Source organism: Cololabis saira, chromosome 5 (genome assembly GCF_033807715.1).
Source record: "Cololabis saira isolate AMF1-May2022 chromosome 5, fColSai1.1, whole genome shotgun sequence".
NCBI lineage: Eukaryota > Metazoa > Chordata > Actinopteri > Beloniformes > Belonidae > Cololabis > Cololabis saira.
This window is the reverse complement of record NC_084591.1, coordinates 18,874,164-18,897,593: the sequence shown is the minus strand read 5'-3', so window position 1 is coordinate 18,897,593 and position 23,430 is coordinate 18,874,164. Positions and strand designations below refer to the sequence as shown.

Here is a 23,430-nt window from a genome sequence, read left to right as displayed (position 1 = left end):
TGCAAGTGCTGATTTGCTGATTTCTTTTTCAGAGATAAAACTTTATATTTCATTATATTTTTTAAAACTTTTTGTCAACTTATTTTACAGAGCTTTGCACTTTATTCATTCATTTTTGGTTTAATAAGAGCAAAGTTTGCACTTAAAGCCCAATGGGGAAAATGTTCAATAAAAAAACAGCATATTTGAAATCATTTCTTTGCCTTTTGTCAATTCACAAAATAATCGTAATCGAAAATCGGATTTTGAGAGAAAAAAATCGAGATTTTATTTTTGGGCAAAATCGAACAGACCAACTGGGTATCGATTCAAATGTTAAGAATAGATTCAATTCCGATTCTTAAGATTCAGAATTTATTATCAGGATTTGATTCGATTTGGTTTAGTGTTATTAAAACAGTTTTTTGAGCTGTTGCCTGATTTATATGACTATAGTTATGACATATGAATATATATATATATATATATATATATATATATATATATATATATATACACACACATTTTTTAACACATTCAGTTTTAATTTTTTCCATTTTCTGTGTTTTTAGGTTTTTAATTTTTGAGAATTTGGTTTTTACCATTTTATGCAAATTCAACCCCAATAAAGTGTATAAATGCAATGATAACTGAAAACTTTAATGTTTTCATACTTTTAAACATATTTAAAGGCAAAAACATGGCAGTAGTCATTCTTGTCCAACAAAACATTCCTTTTTAGGGCATAAACAAAAAATTACCAAAAGTTATTTGTATGAAATAAATAACTAAGAAATAAATAACTCAAATATGCCTTTCAATATCCATTTAAAGTGACAAAAAAGAAAGAAATTGCAACAGCTCAACAGCACATGTGTGAATTAAATTAGGCGGCTGCTGGGATTAAACTTCACCTGGCGAAAATGTAATAATGAAAATAATTGATCTTTAGACCAAGGAAAGAAGAAGTGTTTGACAGAAGAGAGACAGAGGCCTCGCGTTGATTTCTTTTTGCGAAAGGAATCAAGTCAGTCGAATGAAGTACAGCAACTGGACGCAAACCATAGCTTGCAGTACATCAGCACCACTGTCATGGAGGAAGCAAGCACAGACGGCATAACAACAGCGGTAGAACCGACCCAACCTCCTAGACCTGCAGTTGAAAAGAGACTAGCAGGGCATAGACTGCACGTGAAATGGCCTGGTGCCATGGATAAGAAGCTGTGGGAAACTATCAATACTGACCTGACCCTGTCACTTGAGCAACTTAAAGGGACATTGGAAAAGAAGTTGGAGGGAATGGGGGATATCATCTACCAATATGGGGCAGAACGCTTTGGAGTGCAAGAAAGGAAAAGTAGGAAAGATGTTCCAACCGCACCAGTTTCCAGGAGGCAACAGGAGATCCAGCGCCTTGTCCTAGAAAGAAGACAACTCCGGAAACTGTGGAAAAAAGCCTCTGGACTGGAAAGGGAAGGCATAAATGCACTTCAAGTTGACATAAAATCACGACTGGCATCCCTCCGCAGAGCAGAGAACCTCCGGAAACGTAGAAGAAAGAAAGAACAAACTAGAACACGGTTCTATAAAGATCCCTTCAAGTTCCTTAAAAGTATCTTCACAAAGGAAAAAAGCGGAGCTCTAAAAACAACTAAGAGAGACCTGGAAGATCACTTGAAGACAACACATTCTGACCCAAGGCGGTATGAACAGCTGACCATTCCCTCAGATATCCCACCAATTAACCCCCCAAAACACCACATGCTGACCAGCCCTCCAACCTGGAAAGAGGTGGAAAACACAGTGCGTCGAGCAAGAACGGCATCAGCTCCGGGCCCAAACGGAGTGCCATACAAGGTGTATAAGAACGCACCAGACGTCCTGAGGTTTCTCTGGAGACTCATGAGAACAGCATGGCAGAAGAAGATGATTCCTAAAACGTGGCGCAGGGCAGGGGGAGTCCTCATCCCAAAGGAGAAGGATGCAGTCAACATCAGCCAATTCCGCCCAATCTCCCTGCTGAACGTTGAGGGCAAAGTCTTCTTTAGCATCATTGCACAGAGAATGGCCGAGTATCTCAAAAGAAACGAATACATTGATATATCCGTACAAAAAGCAGGAATATCAGGATTCTCAGGGTGCTCAGAACACTCCAGCATGATCTGGCACCAGATCCAAATGGCAAAAGTGGAGAGAAGGGACCTCCATGTAGTCTTTCTGGACCTTGCCAATGCCTTTGGCTCTGTGCCCCATGAACTCCTGTGGTCTGCCTTTGACTTCTTCCACATACCGGACACCATCACAGCCCTTGTAAAAACCTACTTCCGAGACATGCAGTTCTGTTTTACCACCTCTGACTTTACCACCTCTTGGCAGTGCCTGGAAGTAGGCATCATGGCAGGATGCACTATCTCACCCCTGGCATTCACGATGGCAATGGAAGTCATCATCCGGGCCTCAAAATGGGTTGTAGGTGGACAGCGGGTTGACTCTGGTCAGCGTCTCCCTCCACTCAGAGCTTACATGGACGACATCACAACGTTGACCACCACCATCCCATGCACCAGGAGGTTGCTCAGGAAACTGGAAGAGAACATCAGTTGGGCCCGTATGAAGATCAAACCATCCAAGTCACGAAGCATCTCAATTGTGAAGGGAGTGCTCTCTGACCTGAAATTCTTCATCGGCGAAGACCCAATCCCAACAGTGTCTGAGCAGCCAGTAAAAAGCCTTGGCAGGTGGTATGATGCAAGCCTGAAGGACAAAGACCAGGTGCAACAACTGCGGAAAGACATCAGCAGTGGCCTGCTGTCCATTGACAAAACACAGCTACCTGGAAAGTTAAAGGCCTGGTGCCTGCAGTTTGGACTCTTACCACGGATGCTGTGGCCGCTCGCAGTGTATGAGGTCCCAATCTCAACCGTAGAGAAGTTGGAAAGAGGAGTCACAGGCTACATCAAGAAGTGGCTAGGAGTTCCACGTTGCCTTACCACCATAGGCCTCTATGGAGATGGCATCCTCAAGCTGCCCCTCACCAGTCTCACAGAAGAGTTCAAGTGTGTTAAAACAAGACTCCAGATGACGCTGAATGAATCCAGGGACTTAGTGGTGAGCAACAACGCACCGACCCTGGCCACCGGGCGCAAATGGACACCAGCCAAAGCAGTGGAGGAAGCAACAGCAGCCCTCAAACATGCTGACATTGTGGGATATGTTCAGCAGGGAAGAGGGGGTTTTGGACTAATAGCTAGTCGCCCGGCTTGGAGTAAGGCCGCAGCACCAGAACGGAGGAAGTTGGTGGTGGAGGAAGTACGCCACCAGGAGAGGGCTGGAAGATGGGCCAAGTCAGTCTCTCTTGCCAAACAGGGGCAGTGGACACGATGGGACAATGTGGAGAGGAAGAAGATCAGCTGGAAGGACATGTGGGCCATGGAAGCAAGGAATTTGAGCTTCATAATCAGAGCTACTTATGACGTGCTTCCAACGCCAGCTAACCTTCACCAGTGGTACGGTGAAGACCCAGGGTGTGCCCTGTGTTCCACGCCAGCCACCCTCAGGCACATTCTCTCAGGGTGCAAAACCAGTCTCACCCAAGGACGCTACACGTGGCGTCACAACCAAGTCCTGAAGATCTTGGCATCTACCCTGGAGGACAAACGAGCTGCCACCAACTCCCTATCGACATCAGCACCCAAACACCATCAGACAACTACCTTTGTCCGTGAGGGGGCAAAGGTTACCAGGAGCTACTCAACACCATCTGAGCGAGGCCAGCTACGGTTGGCCCGCGACTGGAAGATGCTGGCTGATGTTGGCCGACAGCTGGTGTTTCCCACAGAGATTGCTACAACCACCCTGAGACCTGACTTGGTTCTCTGGTCCCCCTCACAAAAAAAGGTGTACATCGTTGAGCTAACTGTACCCTGGGAGGACGCAGTGGATGAGGCTTATGAGCGAAAACATCTACGCTATGCTGATCTCGCTGCTGAAGCACAACATCGTGGCTGGAACACCGAAGTCCGCCCAGTGGAGGTGGGGTGCAGAGGGTTTGTAGCAAAATCTACCACCAAACTGTTTGCAGACCTGGGAATCAGGGGCCAAAGCCTACGCTCAGCCATCAAAGCTGCATCGGAAGCAGCCGAAAGAAGCAGCCAGTGGCTGTTTATGAGGAGGAAAGATCCAAGCTGGGCCCCAAAGTAGCCAACCAGAAGGTATGCGGTCAGCCTAGGCCTGACTCAGGGAAAAGGATGCCCCTGCCATGCAGAGTCCCTTGAGATGTCAGTCACTCTCAGGGCGAGTTTGGATTGACGCAAGTTTAGGGCTGATCACCCTGAGCTGGCCACCTCTGGAGAGGGTGTATAGTGTGGCCGAAACACCCCATGACCTGGAGGAACACTACTGACGATGCGTCCTAAATTAAAACCTCACCCCACCCCCCCCACCCACCCTCCCTTGCAACATTCACTCACCATCAACACGACACACACACACACACTCTCAAGCCTGTGCCTGCACAAAGGAATTTTTACATCTTTTCCTGTGTTTCATGAAACTGAGTATCTGGACACTGAGTCCAGTGACCGCTGAGAAAGAGCAGCTGACGACAGAGGAAAGTCCCTGTGACGGCATGGAGAGACAGCTGACGGGAGGGAATAGACCCCACTGGGACGGGCATGGGCTAGCTTCCCATGCCTGTAGTTTCCCATGTCTATGACATGTTGGATTCACCCGCTGTAGCTACGAAAAGACGACAAAAGAGAACACCCCTAGAGTCTGCGAGAGCGGGGGAGGATGATGACTCATCGGCTGACATTATGGTAACAGACCCTGGAACGGAAACGACTATGAGTAACGACAGCACAGCGCAAGAGAGTGCCACAGTAGTTGCCCCAGCTACTGCCACGCCAGCAGGCCACGAACTGCAGATATGTCCCTGTGGTTGGAGGAAGGTTACATCCTATCGGGGGTTGAGAATTCACCAAGGAAAGAAGAAGTGTTTGACAGAAGAGAGACAGAGGCCTCGCGTTGATTTCTTTTTGCGAAAGGAATCAAGTCAGTCGAATGAAGTACAGCAACTGGACGCAAACCATAGCTTGCAGTACATCAGCACCACTGTCATGGAGGAAGCAAGCACAGACGGCATAACAACAGCGGTAGAACCGACCCAACCTCCTAGACCTGCAGTTGAAAAGAGACTAGCAGGGCATAGACTGCACGTGAAATGGCCTGGTGCCATGGATAAGAAGCTGTGGGAAACTATCAATACTGACCTGACCCTGTCACTTGAGCAACTTAAAGGGACATTGGAAAAGAAGTTGGAGGGAATGGGGGATATCATCTACCAATATGGGGCAGAACGCTTTGGAGTGCAAGAAAGGAAAAGTAGGAAAGATGTTCCAACCGCACCAGTTTCCAGGAGGCAACAGGAGATCCAGCGCCTTGTCCTAGAAAGAAGACAACTCCGGAAACTGTGGAAAAAAGCCTCTGGACTGGAAAGGGAAGGCATAAATGCACTTCAAGTTGACATAAAATCACGACTGGCATCCCTCCGCAGAGCAGAGAACCTCCGGAAACGTAGAAGAAAGAAAGAACAAACTAGAACACGGTTCTATAAAGATCCCTTCAAGTTCCTTAAAAGTATCTTCACAAAGGAAAAAAGCGGAGCTCTAAAAACAACTAAGAGAGACCTGGAAGATCACTTGAAGACAACACATTCTGACCCAAGGCGGTATGAACAGCTGACCATTCCCTCAGATATCCCACCAATTAACCCCCCAAAACACCACATGCTGACCAGCCCTCCAACCTGGAAAGAGGTGGAAAACACAGTGCGTCGAGCAAGAACGGCATCAGCTCCGGGCCCAAACGGAGTGCCATACAAGGTGTATAAGAACGCACCAGACGTCCTGAGGTTTCTCTGGAGACTCATGAGAACAGCATGGCAGAAGAAGATGATTCCTAAAACGTGGCGCAGGGCAGGGGGAGTCCTCATCCCAAAGGAGAAGGATGCAGTCAACATCAGCCAATTCCGCCCAATCTCCCTGCTGAACGTTGAGGGCAAAGTCTTCTTTAGCATCATTGCACAGAGAATGGCCGAGTATCTCAAAAGAAACGAATACATTGATATATCCGTACAAAAAGCAGGAATATCAGGATTCTCAGGGTGCTCAGAACACTCCAGCATGATCTGGCACCAGATCCAAATGGCAAAAGTGGAGAGAAGGGACCTCCATGTAGTCTTTCTGGACCTTGCCAATGCCTTTGGCTCTGTGCCCCATGAACTCCTGTGGTCTGCCTTTGACTTCTTCCACATACCGGACACCATCACAGCCCTTGTAAAAACCTACTTCCGAGACATGCAGTTCTGTTTTACCACCTCTGACTTTACCACCTCTTGGCAGTGCCTGGAAGTAGGCATCATGGCAGGATGCACTATCTCACCCCTGGCATTCACGATGGCAATGGAAGTCATCATCCGGGCCTCAAAATGGGTTGTAGGTGGACAGCGGGTTGACTCTGGTCAGCGTCTCCCTCCACTCAGAGCTTACATGGACGACATCACAACGTTGACCACCACCATCCCATGCACCAGGAGGTTGCTCAGGAAACTGGAAGAGAACATCAGTTGGGCCCGTATGAAGATCAAACCATCCAAGTCACGAAGCATCTCAATTGTGAAGGGAGTGCTCTCTGACCTGAAATTCTTCATCGGCGAAGACCCAATCCCAACAGTGTCTGAGCAGCCAGTAAAAAGCCTTGGCAGGTGGTATGATGCAAGCCTGAAGGACAAAGACCAGGTGCAACAACTGCGGAAAGACATCAGCAGTGGCCTGCTGTCCATTGACAAAACACAGCTACCTGGAAAGTTAAAGGCCTGGTGCCTGCAGTTTGGACTCTTACCACGGATGCTGTGGCCGCTCGCAGTGTATGAGGTCCCAATCTCAACCGTAGAGAAGTTGGAAAGAGGAGTCACAGGCTACATCAAGAAGTGGCTAGGAGTTCCACGTTGCCTTACCACCATAGGCCTCTACGGAGATGGCATCCTCAAGCTGCCCCTCACCAGTCTCACAGAAGAGTTCAAGTGTGTTAAAACAAGACTCCAGATGACGCTGAATGAATCCAGGGACTTAGTGGTGAGCAACAACGCACCGACCCTGGCCACCGGGCGCAAATGGACACCAGCCAAAGCAGTGGAGGAAGCAACAGCAGCCCTCAAACATGCTGACATTGTGGGATATGTTCAGCAGGGAAGAGGGGGTTTTGGACTAATAGCTAGTCGCCCGGCTTGGAGTAAGGCCGCAGCACCAGAACGGAGGAAGTTGGTGGTGGAGGAAGTACGCCACCAGGAGAGGGCTGGAAGATGGGCCAAGTCAGTCTCTCTTGCCAAACAGGGGCAGTGGACACGATGGGACAATGTGGAGAGGAAGAAGATCAGCTGGAAGGACATGTGGGCCATGGAAGCAAGGAATTTGAGCTTCATAATCAGAGCTACTTATGACGTGCTTCCAACGCCAGCTAACCTTCACCAGTGGTACGGTGAAGACCCAGGGTGTGCCCTGTGTTCCACGCCAGCCACCCTCAGGCACATTCTCTCAGGGTGCAAAACCAGTCTCACCCAAGGACGCTACACGTGGCGTCACAACCAAGTCCTGAAGATCTTGGCATCTACCCTGGAGGACAAACGAGCTGCCACCAACTCCCTATCGACATCAGCACCCAAACACCATCAGACAACTACCTTTGTCCGTGAGGGGGCAAAGGTTACCAGGAGCTACTCAACACCATCTGAGCGAGGCCAGCTACGGTTGGCCCGCGACTGGAAGATGCTGGCTGATGTTGGCCGACAGCTGGTGTTTCCCACAGAGATTGCTACAACCACCCTGAGACCTGACTTGGTTCTCTGGTCCCCCTCACAAAAAAAGGTGTACATCGTTGAGCTAACTGTACCCTGGGAGGACGCAGTGGATGAGGCAGTGGATCAGCTATGCTGATCTCGCTGCTGAAGCACAACATCGTGGCTGGAACACCGAAGTCCGCCCAGTGGAGGTGGGGTGCAGAGGGTTTGTAGCAAAATCTACCACCAAACTGTTTGCAGACCTGGGAATCAGGGGCCAAAGCCTACGCTCAGCCATCAAAGCTGCATCGGAAGCAGCCGAAAGAAGCAGCCAGTGGCTGTTTATGAGGAGGAAAGATCCAAGCTGGGCCCCAAAGTAGCCAACCAGAAGGTATGCGGTCAGCCTAGGCCTGACTCAGGGAAAAGGATGCCCCTGCCATGCAGAGTCCCTTGAGATGTCAGTCACTCTCAGGGCGAGTTTGGATTGACGCAAGTTTAGGGCTGATCACCCTGAGCTGGCCACCTCTGGAGAGGGTGTATAGTGTGGCCGAAACACCCCATGACCTGGAGGAACACTACTGACGATGCGTCCTAAATTAAAACCTCACCCCACCCCCCCCACCCACCCTCCCTTGCAACATTCACTCACCATCAACACGACACACACACACACACTCTCAAGCCTGTGCCTGCACAAAGGAATTTTTACATCTTTTCCTGTGTTTCATGAAACCAAAATAGACATACGAATCGATTTTTAGGAATTAATATGAGAATCGATTTAGAATTGGAAAATTGATTTTTTTATTTCAACACAGGCCTAGTCAACATGTCAAATGGTAAATCCTGCTGTGAATGTCTGCCAGCAGCTGTGCAGACATTTCAGCAGGGTTCAGCTGAAGGAGCTGGAAGCAAGGCTAACTTTGATTGACATACAGTGGGTGTGTTTCCGCTGGCTTGTGAAGCAACATGGCTGCGCCCCAAGCGAAGAAAAATGGGCTTCAACACCAGTCTTCAGAAAGGAATGGGTCACATGATCTAATGCTTCGTCCATTGATTTATACAGTCTATGAGGCTGCTGAGACCACAGAGAAGGAGGTTTATGTGAACAGCTGTGGATTTGACAGCAAAACGGAAGTTCAACACTGGCCTGTGTGGATCCCACTACAGTGAGATGTGACCTAAAAAGAGATAAAAAGCCTCATATAATACATCACTAAGTAAACAAAGTCACCAATGAGGAGAGTGATTTCCATCCGGCTCTGTAAATTACTTCTGTGCTCTTTCTTTTTTTTTTTTATGTATTTATTTTTTGTGTCTGTTCTCACAGGGAGGACTTTGACCAGGAAGAGAAGGCTCGTTTTGGAGAGCTGTGCAGTGGGGGGAATGGAAAAGGCAGGGAGTGGTTTGCAAAATATGTCAGTGCCCAGGTAAGTGTGATCTGTAAGGGAAAAATAATCTCAATATTCCTAAAGCTTTGACTAAACAACAAGTTCAAGTATAATGTTTGAAGTTTGTGCATCATAGCAAACGAAGTTCAGACACTCTGAATCCCAAAAGATCAGAAATTATCAAGCAACCACTGAATTGTGATGACTAGATAGACATTGGGCATTCCTAGGAAAAAATGCCTCCCAGTTTTATTTACATTTAAAACTTACTTTTAAAATCTATACAAAATCTGTTATTAAGAACCACTGTGTTAACTTTAATTGACGGTGAAGGAGGTTAGAGGTTTTTTTTAAATTTAGATCAAGGTTTGTAAAATTAGGCACTGAAGGGTCTGAAGGAAGCTGTCAGCTGACGGTTGTTGTTATTTTGTGTCTCATACTGTGTTCACAGCGCTGCCACTCGAAATGTGTGAGTGAAGCCACCTTCTACAGACTGGTGCAGTCTTTCGCAGTCGTTCTGTTTGAGTGAGTATATTTGTGTTTGTATTGGTCTCACTTTGAGTGTGAAAGATGAAGCTGTGTGCTTGTTGACAGTTCTCATGAAAAGGTAAGCAGGAATCAGCTGCTTCCTCCTGGAAATGTCAGTTATTTTACTGCTCTGTAATATTCTTAAAAAGCTAGGCCTGCCAGTCTGCATTGGTTCACAAACCCTTCTCTATCAGGAAGAAAGTGTGCAAATTATTATCATTTACCTAACATTAATGAATACACACTGAAACATATGTGGTATATTACGTTTGATTGGTATGATTTGGTATAGAATTGATTAGGAGTGGGAAGGTTTTTTGTGATCTTTTTGTGAAGACTAACCGGCAAACCAGTGGCACCTAATGCTCCCTGATCACAAATGCCTTTTTTCCACCTTGTGAACTTTGATTGACCTACGATGGCTGTCATAGTGGTGCCACAAGCAGCATCCAAAGTTTGGAGAAATTTGCTGCAACTATTCTGGAACTGCATTCCTGTTGTCTATGATAACTGAGCAAAGATCTGGTTACTTTGGGGAAATCTGTAGGTTATCTACACTATTGGTTCTGTGGTTTGCACACTGAACCATTGGCACGATTTGGTTGAAATAAAGCAGTTTAGCATAACTTTTGCATGATTTCAAGATGATGAAATGAGAAATAAAACGATATGAGAGCTAGAGCGTCCCAGTCCATCCGGAGTTTTTAATGTTTTGACTGACCTTGGACCAAGTCTTTTCACTGCATTAGTTTTGTCACTTGTTTATAGTATTACTGTTTTAGTTGAACTAAATTACTTTAATTCTCAGCTCTGGAGTCATGACAGAGTCCCCACTAAAGAAACTGTATTCACAGGTGTCACCAGATGGATGACTACAGCCCAGCCAAAAACCTCATGACCATGTGCTTCACATATTACTACATTGGTAAGATCTGATACCACCTGTAGACATTTTTACCCTTTGCATGTATAATACATCCTTTGTTCCTGAGTGAATCAAGTATTTTATTGTTTTTTGTTGATAGTCTATTAGTTATTAGTGCTGATATTGTGTCAGGGCAAATTTTAATTTTGTACTCATTTCAGTTTATCAGCCCATCCATGGCAAGGCACAATTCAACAACAAGGAGATTCAAAGTGCTTTACAGACGCATTAGAACATCATCACATGGTAGAAAGTAAAAACCATTATTTAAAATGTAAACAAAAAGAATGAAATAAGAAAAGTAGATATGTAGTTAAAATATGATAAAGTTTTGAAACTCATGTGTACAAGTAGCTGTGCAGATTTGGAGCTTCATTCAAATGCAGCTAAGAGGTGGTGTGTCTTCAACCTGGATTTAGTTAAACTGAGTGTTTCAGCTGATCTGAGGGTTTCTTTGAGTTTGTTCCAGACATGTGGAGCATAAAAGCTGAATGCAGCTTCTCCATGTCTGGTTCTGACTCTGGGAACTGATTCAAAATGGATCCAGATGACCTGAGGGGTCTGGAAGGTTCATACTGGGTCAGTAGGTCCCTGATGTATTTTCGTCCTCAAAGATCCAGTCAAATTAAGACATATTTTATTAAACACTTTGGTCAGAGCAGTCTCGGTGCTGCCTAAAACCTGACTGGAAGACATTATAGCAGTTGTTTTTCTGTTAAGTTTTGATGCCCATGACTAACTCAGTGACACTGCTCTCATACCGTTTGGATGGAATGTCGTCCTCTTGCAAACAATAGAGCCCAATTTTTTTGTTTTTTGTTTTATTTTCTTATTCTTAATTTTCGGCAAGTTTTGTATCTTCCTTATTCAATTGTCCTACAATTACTGACTTAATTTCCAAGACACTCATCTTTGCTCGACAAAATGCTGCATTGCTTAAGTACCGAATGCAGATATTAAAGCTCTTCTTTTTCATCAAAACCCTAACAGAGATTGTGGCGAAAATTCACTGTAACATTATTACGGTACTTGTTTCCATCGGGGTTTCAGAAATCACATTCCATAAAAACAACTCTTCTGAGGGTTACTCATCTTTAAAATGATGCAGCTATTTTTATTAGACATATTTAAAATAAGCCTCTCTGATACAGCAGACTTGTGATTTTTGTGTGTCTCACAGGGCTTTGTTCTTAGGTTCATGTAATTGTTCAAATACAGTACATGCTTTCTTTGACACATTTTTTTTTTTTTTTTTGCAGTCTAACGTACTTATAACTTTGTAAGCCCAATGCGTTTTTCAGGCTTTTCTAAATGTCTCACAATCAGTAATATAAAAAATATTTTTTTCCAGTTCAATGTTGCTGAAATTCTGATTATTGCTTCTAAAGCTGTTGCCTCCCTGACTGGATGTGGACTTCTTTGTCAGTCCTGCGATATTTATTTACAAACTAAAATTCCAATAAAGTTGGGACGTTGAGTAAAATGTAAATGCAAACAGAAAACAATGATTTGCAAATCATTCACTTTGAATTTGGTACCTGCAGCATGTTCTAAAGAATCTGCAAACATTTGCACATCCTGCTTTTCTGCTTTACACACTGCTCCAACTTCATTGGAATTGGAGTTTGCATTAAACAATGAGGGGCAATGTTTTTAATGAAGCATTGCTCATCAACATCCTAAGCAGCTTTCTATATATATATATATATATATATATATATATATATATATATATATATATATATATATATATATATATATATATATATATATATATATATATATTGCTTATTCCATTACTGGAATGTGTTATCTGAGCTGTACAGTTTTGAAAGGGCAGAAAGACATGAATATAATTGCATAATTTGATTACTGCAGTGTAGGGCCGGGCAGGGTTAGGCCATGTCACGATACAACATATATATTTCGATATTTTGCCTTAGCCTTGAATTAACACTTTGCATACAATCACACCAGTATGATGATTCTATATGTCTACATTAAAATATTCTTGTTCATACTGCATTAATATATGCTAATTTTAAACTTTCATGCAAAAAGGGGGAATAAGTCAAATTGACAAAAACTGTATTTTTTAAACAGTTACTAAGCAGTGAGTGGCACAAACATGAAAATTGTCATTTCAAAACAGAAAGTGCACGTTTTGTGCAAGATTGTCACAGAGACAACATTTCAAAACAAGAAATTAGTGCACTTTTGTGCATGATGTAACTAACATGGTATTTCAAAACACTAAATTAAAGTGCACTTTTGTACATAATGCCACTACAATATTTTGAAACAAATAAAGTGCTTTTTTGTGCATGATGACATTTGAAAAGATGACATTTCAAAACAACACCAAATTAAAGTGCACTTGTTGTGCATAATGCCACTAGGATATTTTAAAAGAAATATATAATGCACTTTTGTGCAGGATATCACACAGGTAATTTCAAAATCAGTAAAATAAAAAATAGCTGCATAATAGAAAATCAAATGGTGAAAAATAAAATGTATTTATTAAGAACCCTACTTTTAGTTTTTTAGGCTATCACAATCCTATGGTTGCAGCCACAATGCCTAAACATAAAACAATTCACAAAACGTGAATGAGGTTCATTATGGAAAGGTTCACAGCTTTAGTTTTGGTTTCTTGTCTATGAAATGTATGGCACAAATAAAAAGTTTAGTTGTATTTTGTGCCTGGTGTGTTGTGCCTTTGTGACAACAACCAATGAGTACCAGGTTGATTAGAGGTTTTGTGCCAAAAACACAAGCCTATCAATGGCGTCTTGTTTGAGCGATGCTCTATGGCATGTAACTATATTCCCACTGGTACCAAATACACTTCATTCAGCCATCGAGCTCTGAAAACATCTCAGCGTATGTTATGACTTAATCCTTCCTGCTACAGCCTGCATCTCTCTGACTCCCCGTCTGAAGAACATCTGCTAAGAACATCTTCTGGTCCCGGTTTTACCTGGGATGACCTGTTGTCGAGCAGGAGGGGCCTTTAGAGCACCTTTATATGAAGACTAATTGTAGGTGTAGGGACTGCAATGTTTCATCCTCTCCTCCTTTACTTTGCATCACTTTCACTTACTTTTAGAAATATGACGTCATATAGTCTTGTTTGACTTTGTTTCGATGATAGTGATTGATTTCATGTGGCCACATTTAAGCAACACTAGGTGACATTTCTCAGCCCTGGAAGAGAAAGGCTCGGCGGCGCGCATGGGAATTAATTTGTCCTCCTTCATTCGTTTAGCAGATGCTGCCGCTACCTTTCTGCTGGGCTTATGACGATGCACGCACGACAGTATGTGACTGACTTATGTAACTAGGTGCGCTTGTTTTATCTCTCTGAGAAGGAGAGACGAGAGTGAGAAAAGCCTGTCATTTTTTTTTTATAATATTTTTAGCCCCGATTTTTTTCCCATTATATCACCCAGTGCTCCTACCTAAGTGACAGTCCTGGGCATTGCCATCCTCTACCAACCCCGGGAGGGCCCTGCACTGAGCTCAGGTCTCCTCCTTAACCTGAGGAGTGAGCAGGCCGCTTCTTTTCACCAGACAGGGTGGGGCTTCTCTGGCCGGACGTAGCGCGTGGAAGGATCACGTTATTCCGGCCGGATCCTCCCCACCCCATCTGGCGCCCCGGCTGGCCAGAGGGGGCATGTGTATCCCAGCTACATGTTTTTGTGAGGGTAGCTCACATTGCTACCCAAGGGAACACGGGGAGAACATGCAAACTCCACACAGAAAGGCCCTTTCGCCAACCCCACCCAGGGTGTGGGCGCCAAAGTCATGGGGGAACTAACACGCACTTCAGCGCCCACAGCGTCCCCGGCGGGAATCGAACCCAGTCCTTCTTGCTGTGAGACGGCTGCACTACCAGCTGCACCACTGTGCCCCCGAAAAGCCTGTGATTTAATGCCCGTGGCTAAAAGCAAATGCGTGACAATGTATACTCGAATATTCACAATATAGTTGTAGCAAGCTCGTTGCCACTGGGGCCGACCGACAGGACAGAGGACACAGGGTTTAGTGCAGGAACTCTTTATTCTCTTCTTTCACCCAAGACACACGTGCCGTCACCTTCAGCAGCTTCCTCCCAGCAGCCCTCTTGCTGGTGTGCAGCTGCTCCTTATGAAGGCAGGCAGGGTGGAGAGGCTGATTGGGCACAGGTGTGCCCATTCAGCTGAGTGGCTGCTCCTCCACCCTGCCGCAATAGTCATTTTGTACTTCGCACAGAGTAGAAGCCGCAATACATTGAGTATATATTGGATATATCGCCCAGCCCTACTGCAGTGTACTTGGCTCAGCAGAAATCCCCTGACTGCTTGTAGGCTCTGTAGAAAGACGCAAGACTGCTCACTAGGTTAAACAGATAATCCCAATATTGCTCTCAGGAGCCAGTTTAAGAAATGCAGGGCTTACAGAGAGGGCATTGTGAAATCCGGCTCCTGGTTATGCTTCTCATCTCATCTCTTTCTTTAACTTGATCATGCACAGAATTCACTGTCTGCTCTGGAATCTCACTTGAAAACATAAGATGATTAAGCATCACAAAACCTAAGCAAAGAAAGTATCAAAGAGGATGTGGCTGGATGTCTCACTGAACCTGAACAATGGTATCCTTGCATCTTTAAAGGTTGCCTGTTATCCAGACTCTTTTGAAACACACCTAATTAGATAGCACCAGGTCAAATTTGTATTATTTACTTCATGTTCTTTTTTCCAAACTTGCCAGCTTTATCTTTTTCATGTCTAAGATTCTGGCTTTATTAAAGCTCATTATGAAATATCTCATGTACCACAGGATGTGCTGAGCCTTGTGTTGCACAGTTTGAAGGACTATTTGGCTCTAAATTGCAAAACAACAGTAAAGGTGAACCAACTGTGTTTGCATCAGCGAACAGCAGCATTTTGTGCTGATTCAGGTAGTGTGAGCACCGCGGGTTGGCCCTGTGGTTTCTTCTCTTGCAGCAAGACCACAAGTAAAGGCAGTATTTGTGCTTATGAAAGCAGAAAGGGCTTGGGTGATTAGTACAACCCTGTGACACATTTTATTGCATCAACCACAGGCGAGTCCTCAAATGTCTTTTTTTCACACGCAGAGTGATTTGCACATTATCCGAAAATATGTTACTGCGACACAAACCTGTTATAAGGAAAACTGGCTGCTTGTATCCAGCTGTGTGTCTTGAGGAGTGGGAACCGACTAAGTACTGTTTTTATATTTGGCTCGATGAGTTGCAGTTGTTTAAATTCTCCTAACAAGTTTGAGACAGCAGTGCTGCTGTAATGCCCCAACTATGCCTCGGGTACTGTGACATTAACCTGACTTCACGAGCTCAACAGCAAGTAGCTGCTAGCAGAGCCGGCCCAAGGCATAAGCGAACTAAGCGGCTGCTTAGGGCCCCGTGACCACTAGGGGGCCCCCAAGAGTAAAAAATAAATAAAATAAAAAATAAAATCAATTTATTATGTGTGAGTGATGATTCATATATTATCAAAGGTATGTTATTGTACAAAAACACAATAATTAATATTATTACGTAAACAATATTATGTTAACAGACTAGATTAGTTACTGCCGGCATATTGACTGCTGCCTCTCGGCTCCAGAGCTCCACTGGTAATGTGTTCATTCAACCGTGCATTGTTGCACACCACACTTCGCATCTGAGGAGTAGGTTGTTTTATTTAATAATGTCTGTTTTTGTACATTTGAATTTATTCTTATATGGAGAACATATTGACGAGGTACTGTTTATCTAAGTTGAGTGATTTTAATTATAGTTCTAGTTTTTGTAGTACTTTGTTGTTGCACTTAATTGTTGTTGTTCCACTTCAAATTGCTGTTGCAGTTTATTTAAAACCAAAAATAAAGTAGATAACGTGTTTACAGTAAATGGTTTATAAATGATCTATTTGATTATTTTGTTATTTTAGTAGGCCTACACTGTAGATGACACTCAGTATCACACTTAGTACTATATCACTTTAAATATTAAGTGTAAATCAACCCCAGGCCGCTCTTGTAGCTGAATTTGCTCCCATTTCAGATTAAAAACCATAGATGGGTAAAAACATGCCAGGCTGACAATAGGATGATGGAAACAACACTGCTGCAACTGATCAACGCTTTGACCTTTTATCTATTGCTTCTCTGTGTGGCCAGTAGGGGCAGTTGCTGACTTTGCAAAATATTAATTGAAAGATTTTTCTGCAAATTTGTTAATCTGTTGTCTGCTTCCATGGTCTTAATCACTGTGGATTACAATCTAACTACAATAAAAAGTTCTGACATCTAGTTTTACAAGTGTATTTGTAATGACAGGGAAGAACATGAAATAAGTTTATAGTGGGTGTGTGAATGATCAATAATCAGTATTATTGGCAGTAATACAGGGCCCCAAAATCACATTTTGCTTAGCGCCCCATGGAGGCTTGGACCGGCCCTGGCTGCTACTAAACCTGCAAGCTGATGCCTTGCGCAGTTTGTTCTTCATCTTTCAACCACAGAACTGGGTCACTACAAACCTAATGTCGTGGCTGATCTTTGTAAAGAGATAAAATGCTATTTCAGCTGAATCCTGGGTCGGTTTTATAAAGATGGAAATCATCAAGTTGAACTTTCTTCTTCAGGGAAGTGCCAGCCGTCTCCCTCAGAGTTGCTGGACCGTGGGGGTCCTCCGGCTGGTGTTGACTCGTACCTCAACAAGGCAAACTTCTGGCTGACGGGGAAGAAAGACGCTGCAGAGCGCCTTCTTAAAAACACATCTAAAACTGACGTCAAAGGCTTCTTTGGAGGATTAGAAAGCAAACTGAGGAGCTCCGTGGTTCTGAAGACTGAGTAAGAAAACACGCATCCTTTGAACTCTCTTTATTATTGTGTTCTCCTATAATTGTACTCTTACTTACTTACTTTTGCTCTGTTTTTTTTAGTGACGGAGAGGGCCCAGTTGGAACATCATCAGGAACAGCAGGTCAGAAAACAATGTTTCTTTTTCCTGCTCCACTAATTTTTAAATTTAAATGCAATCTGGTGAAAAACTAAACCTTGTAAACTTCTGTTGTCTTGTTCTTTCCCACTCACAGAGACTCCAGAGGAGAAGAAAGGAGAAAAAGTGTATTTGTACACTCACCTGAAGCAGCAACCCATCTGGTAAGAATACATAAGGGAGGTGGAGGAAGTTTTGATGGAAAATGAAAAATGTGACATTGTAATAACATTAACAGACAGAAGAAGAAGAAGTGACTGCAACACATGTACATGTATTAAAAAAACTCACAACCATTTGTGCTCACCTTTTGTTAGACAACAGGCAGAGAGAGAGTGCTCGCCTCGGAGGCTACACTTCACCGCGGGTCAGGTCTAATGTAAACGGAGGGTTGGCGGGTCGTGGGAGGGGTTTGTTGATCACATAACCTGAGTACAACCTACCAGGGAAGTTTTTATTTATTTATTTATTTATTATTATTTTATCAAATAAGGAAAGAGCTGATGAACGTAACAGCAGCAGCCAGATGCCACAGGTGGGGCCTTTATTTGCAAGATGAGTAACTGGGGAGACAAGGAGATCCGTGAGCCACTCACCGTCGGAGACAAGGACGTCATATGTATGACCAGACCACAAAGGATGATGGTCCATTGTTTGGACAATTGGCCACAAAGATGACAAACCAGGGGTTTAAAAGAAGCAGAACCAGCCAAAAAAACACTCATCCCGATGTTTCTCCATCCTCGTTTTGAAAACTACACCTGTATGATGGTGTATGCATCTTGCTGATGTAGGGACAATACGTTGGTCTACACACCCACACAGGTTACCTTATGCTATGTGGATAAGGCCTCCCAACTCGCCTTCCCTCCCTTCAACTCTCCTTCAGGTGCGGGGTGCCAAATAACACGCCTTCCGTTTATATAACCCAACGCTTGTTTAACATCATCCAGCGATAATAGCAGGAACTAGTCTAAAGAGTTTCTGAGATGTAACAGGTAAAAATCTAAAGCTAAAGCAGTCGGTATTTCAAGCTCCTAATAAAAGAAAAAAACACTAATTAAAAAACATGAATAAAAACATGTCTTGTTACACAGGTGAAGACATCTATTTGATTTTTTTTTTTTAGGCTGCAGTGTATATTGTCTGTAAGAGAAGCAGATTCTACATTCTCAATTCAAGGTAGATCTGCATGTCATCAGCATAGATGTGAAACAAGACGTTGGGATTTTGGAGGCTCTTTCATATGTGTCTTTCCAGTCTATTTCTATTATTCCTGTTAAGCTACTTTCAATAAAGGACACTGGAGCCACAAAATCGTAAAAGAAAAAAATGGAGGTTGTAGATAATTCAAGTTCCATACCATCTGGTGTGTTCTGGAGGCGTGGCTGTAAGTGAGGACTTTGTGTGGTATTGCTTGGTTGTTTGATGTTTGGAACTTAACATTTCCCGCTAATGGATGCATTTTTATGTGATTGTGTGTATCCACTACTTAAATCTGGGTAGATCTCTGTACAGTAGAAGTACGGAAAAAAATAAGGGCCATGCAGGAGAAAAAATATTTGAGAGGGGAAGATTTTTTTTATTGTGCACTTTGAGAAAAAAGTCGAAATGTCGAGATTAACGTTGAAATACAATTTCGAGAAAAAAGTCGCAATGTCGAGATTAATGTTGAAATACAATTTCAAGAATAAAGTCGAAATTTCGAGAATAAAGTCGAAATTTCAACTTATTCACGAAATTTTGACTTTTTTCTCGACATTTCGACTTTTTTCTCTAAGTGCATAATGAAAAAAAAATCTTCCTTTTCTAAAATATTATTTTTATTTTTCTCCTGCCTGGCCCTAATACTCTTCCATAGTAGAAGAGTGTAGCAAGCTCGTTGCCACTGGGGCCGACCGACAGGACAGAGGACACAGGGTTTAGTGCAGGAACTCTTTATTCTCTCACACCGCCACACGTGAACAAGCAGAACCGTCTCCCAGCAGCAGCCTCTCTCTGGAGTGCAGCTGCTCCTTATGAAGGCAGGCAGGGCTGAGAGGTTGATTGGGCACACCTGTGCCCACTCTGCTGAGTGTCTGCTCCTCCACCCTGCCACAAAGAGTCTTGAACGTGTGCAGATGGTTGAATGTGGCATGTAAGGTAAAAGGCTCTGAGTAGTCAGTGAGTATAGAAAACTGCTATATAGATGTAGTCCTTTTACCATTTATCGGTGATGATATTTTTCTACAAGAGGCTGGACTGATCCGTGCTTCAAATAGAACAGGAACTTGTCACTTTGAACTATGACATGAATATTTATTTATTTTTTTTTTTCATTGAAGGCATACGCTAAGATTTTGGAACGCTGCATTTTTTGATGCCGTCCATTGCGAGAGGAAGAAGAGATCTCCGACAACGAGGTGAGTCTGAATGAAACTCTGACCTTTTGTTTGTTTACACTCGTCATCACTAAGTTGTGTAAACTGTAAAACAATGTGTGCGCCAAGTAACTGGACTTCTTTCTTTCTTTTTCTGTCACTGTGAAATATAAAGGTCTGACGTTCTGAAGTGATGCTCTGCTGTCTGCTCTTTGCTTTCCTTCTCTCTCTCTGTAAGCTGTTTCTGAGCCTCTTTCTGCATGCCGACTTTAACACTTTGTCTCCTTGTGCCTTTGCTGCCGGGCAGTGGAGCGCAGGACGAAGAAAAAGAGAGGTCTGTCCTTCCTTTTGCCCACCACCGTAAACTTAGAAAAAGCGTAATCCAACTAAAAGGTGGAAATGAGGATGGAAGAGGGTTTCACACTAATCGTTAGGACTAAAACTGAAGGAGGTCTTTCGTTGTCCTTTTCTGGGACATATTCTCACAAGGTGGAATGGTTGATGGGGTTCCCTGAATGTGAATGTGCAGAAATGCCAAAATAAAACAAAAGATTAGAATTTAATCAATTTTAAAAAAGCAGTGTTTATACTGTGTATATTTTGTTATGCCCCCCTTGTCTAGTAGTAATGGGACGCCACATAAATGACACCACCTCTCATCTCCCGATCCCCACACCCACAGAAAAGGTTGTGCGCAGCTCAAGATTAGTGGATTGATTTATTCACAGGGTTAAGTGTTATGTTATGTACAAGATGTCAATCAAACGGAAGTGAACCAAAATAAACACTTACGAACTAACGCGAAAATAACAAGAAAAACGTCCCGCCTTAAAACCCATTACCTGTCAAAACAAAGTGCAAAATAAATGACAGACTTGCCTGACTCCTGAAACTAAAATAAACAGCAGAAGAACACATCACCATTGAAATAGGCAGTTGATAGCTTCACTATCAAGTGCAATTCAGCAAAGAAGTCTACAGTTGTTGGTATTTGAAGGAACACAGATGCCGCTGCTGTTGAGGGAGGGGATCCGCCGGCATCAGACGCCAAGTGTTTAAACGGTGGCCCGTCCCATCTGCACCAAACCACCGCCTGCATCAGAGGCACAGGAACGCATATCAGGAGGAACAGAGGAAAAAACAAAACAAAACCAGCAGGGGCCGACAGAGCACACTGACTTAAGGCCAGGGCCGTAACATACTGCGCTTTTCCACCAGTACCTACTCAGCTCGGCTCGCCTCCACTCGGTTTGGTTCTTTCCCACTAGGGGTCTAACGTGCCGAGTAGATACTTTCTCTGTATCTACTCTGCTGAGGTTCTAAGCAGCTGAGTCGGCTGCATCTGACGTCGTCACACTACAGGCCACCGATTGGTCGGGGGGTTGGAGTCAGACGTCTGAGTCAGGAAGTGACATCAGCGAAAGAGCGACTCTGACGGCTTCTTGTTCATTTTATTTGACCAGCAATGGCAGCGCAAAAGTCTGTTTGGTGATCCAACTCTGAGGTGCAGATGTTCATAAACCTGGTGGCTGAGGAGAGAATTAAAAAGGGATGTAGACGGGCGATAAGGAACGACCAGATCCACCAGGAGCTCTGTCTCTTCATAGCTGCTCACGGCTCCCAGCTGACTTTTCAGCAGCACCGAGATAAACTAAAAAAAATTAAAAAGCGTTGCTGCTTGAAGCTTCTCTCACTCTCATTTTTAAACTTGATATCGAACACAAGCCACAGATCCAGCAGCACATCTATCATATCCTCCAGGTTCTACATCTTTAGTGTTGTTGTCTTCTTCATTAGATCACACAATCAAATACATCACAGCAGCTTCGCTCCAACCTCCTACTTCTGCCCCAGGTGCTGGATTGTTATGGAAAAGAAACCAGGCCAAGTTGAGTTGAGCCGAGCTGAGATGAGTAGAGCTGAGTAGGTGCTAGTGGAAAAGTGCCAATACTGTTATATCATGCTGAATTAGGTACAGTCAAGTGAGTCATCCCTACCTTTAACCAAAATGGCCCTTTCAACCAGTTTGAGTCATTTAAAACTGGTCCAACTTTTGGACCTTCTAAGAATCATGTTGGCTTTCCAGAGACCAGACAGCATGGAGCCTTTTTAACGCTGCTGCAAACAAGTGAGTCTGTGAAAGCCCCTGGCACTGCTGACCAGCACTTACTCTCACTGCTGGAAACAGCAACTGGGATGACACTCTGGGCAGCATCCAGGCTCACTGACCTTTTTAATTTTTAGTTATTCTAATTATTATCTCTTGGATTATTTTATGTAATTGACCTACGTATAATTGTGAAGAAATATTAGAAAAGTTCAATGAAATGTGTCACTGTACATTAAAAACTTTGATTTGAAGACTGAATTACATGGCTTTAACCTTTTAGGAGTCATGTCAAAAGTTCGATGAAGTTTTACAGCATGCAATAATGTTGTCACGTGACCTCAGTATATGTACACCTGATGTCAGAATCCCCAGACTCTCAATATCCCTCATAGAGGAAAGAGGAACTGCTTTAACAGGTCAGGGACATAATTATGGAGAAGTACCTACTAGGGTTGGGTTATAGCAAATATTTCAACTCTAAATAACCCTTACTGGAGATTTTATAAGGACAGACGCAGACAGCAATATTGCAAAGTTTTACAACCGAGGGTCTTCGAAACATTGCAAATCCAATTTCTTGAGCATTCTGGAAACGGGGTTTGCTATAATATATTTTTTTGGTCTTCCGGTGACTTATGAGATAATAAGTCATTGTTATAACATTATAAATAAACCTAAAACCATTGAAGAGTCTGTTTTTAAAGAATTACATTCACAACCAAGGGTTTTGTATCACTTCTGCAGATCTGAAAAAGTAGGGTGAAGTGAGGGATGAAGGATGAGGGATGATTCACTCTGGGTGTTATCGCTCAGATGATGACATCCCCTGATTTACCGTTTTTATCACTTTGTATTTATATTCCTGTTTTATTGCCATGCTGTCATCGTTCTTGGCATGTTGTTCTTGTCTGATGCTGTTCCATGATTTCTGTGCCTCCCTTTGTAATGAGCAAATGCATGACATCCCCAGTGAGGCTTAAGGTCTGGGGTGGTATTTTTATCCGGAGCAGCCGAGGCCTCAGCAGCCTGAAGGTGCTGTCTGCCTCTTCACAGCTCACTGCACGTCCACGCCATCAATCTGTCTGCATTGGATGTTGCTGTCTGCCTTCATCTGCATGTTCTCTTCTCCCGCCTCTCTACAGCAGTCTGCTTACTTCCATGTTTTATCTGCAGACTGAAAACTCCCATGTGGCACAAACTTGAATATCTACCTTAAAACAACTAAACGGAGCAACGCTCCATTGCAGCTTGTGGTCGATTTTGATGACATTTTCATTTCTACCTGAACAA

General features: G+C 43.6%; 1 protein-coding gene across 2 annotated transcripts in view; it reads left to right on the top strand.

Moving 5' to 3' along the window:
* kiaa0513 (KIAA0513 ortholog) overlaps positions 1 to 23,430 on the top strand; it is a 49,507-nt gene that overhangs the window by 18,856 nt on the left and 7,221 nt on the right. Inside the window, exons 3-10 of one of the 2 annotated variants that reach the window (XM_061721132.1) lie at positions 9,144 to 9,243; positions 9,656 to 9,729; positions 10,587 to 10,657; positions 17,315 to 17,522; positions 17,615 to 17,655; positions 17,768 to 17,834; positions 19,995 to 20,072; positions 20,338 to 20,364. In XM_061721132.1, coding sequence (XP_061577116.1) covers positions 9,144 to 9,243; positions 9,656 to 9,729; positions 10,587 to 10,657; positions 17,315 to 17,522; positions 17,615 to 17,655; positions 17,768 to 17,834; positions 19,995 to 20,072; positions 20,338 to 20,364 — 666 coding nt within the window. The remainder of the gene's footprint in view (positions 1 to 9,143; positions 9,244 to 9,655; positions 9,730 to 10,586; positions 10,658 to 17,314; positions 17,523 to 17,614; positions 17,656 to 17,767; positions 17,835 to 19,994; positions 20,073 to 20,337; positions 20,365 to 23,430) is intronic. The other variant, XM_061721133.1, reaches the window with a different exon arrangement.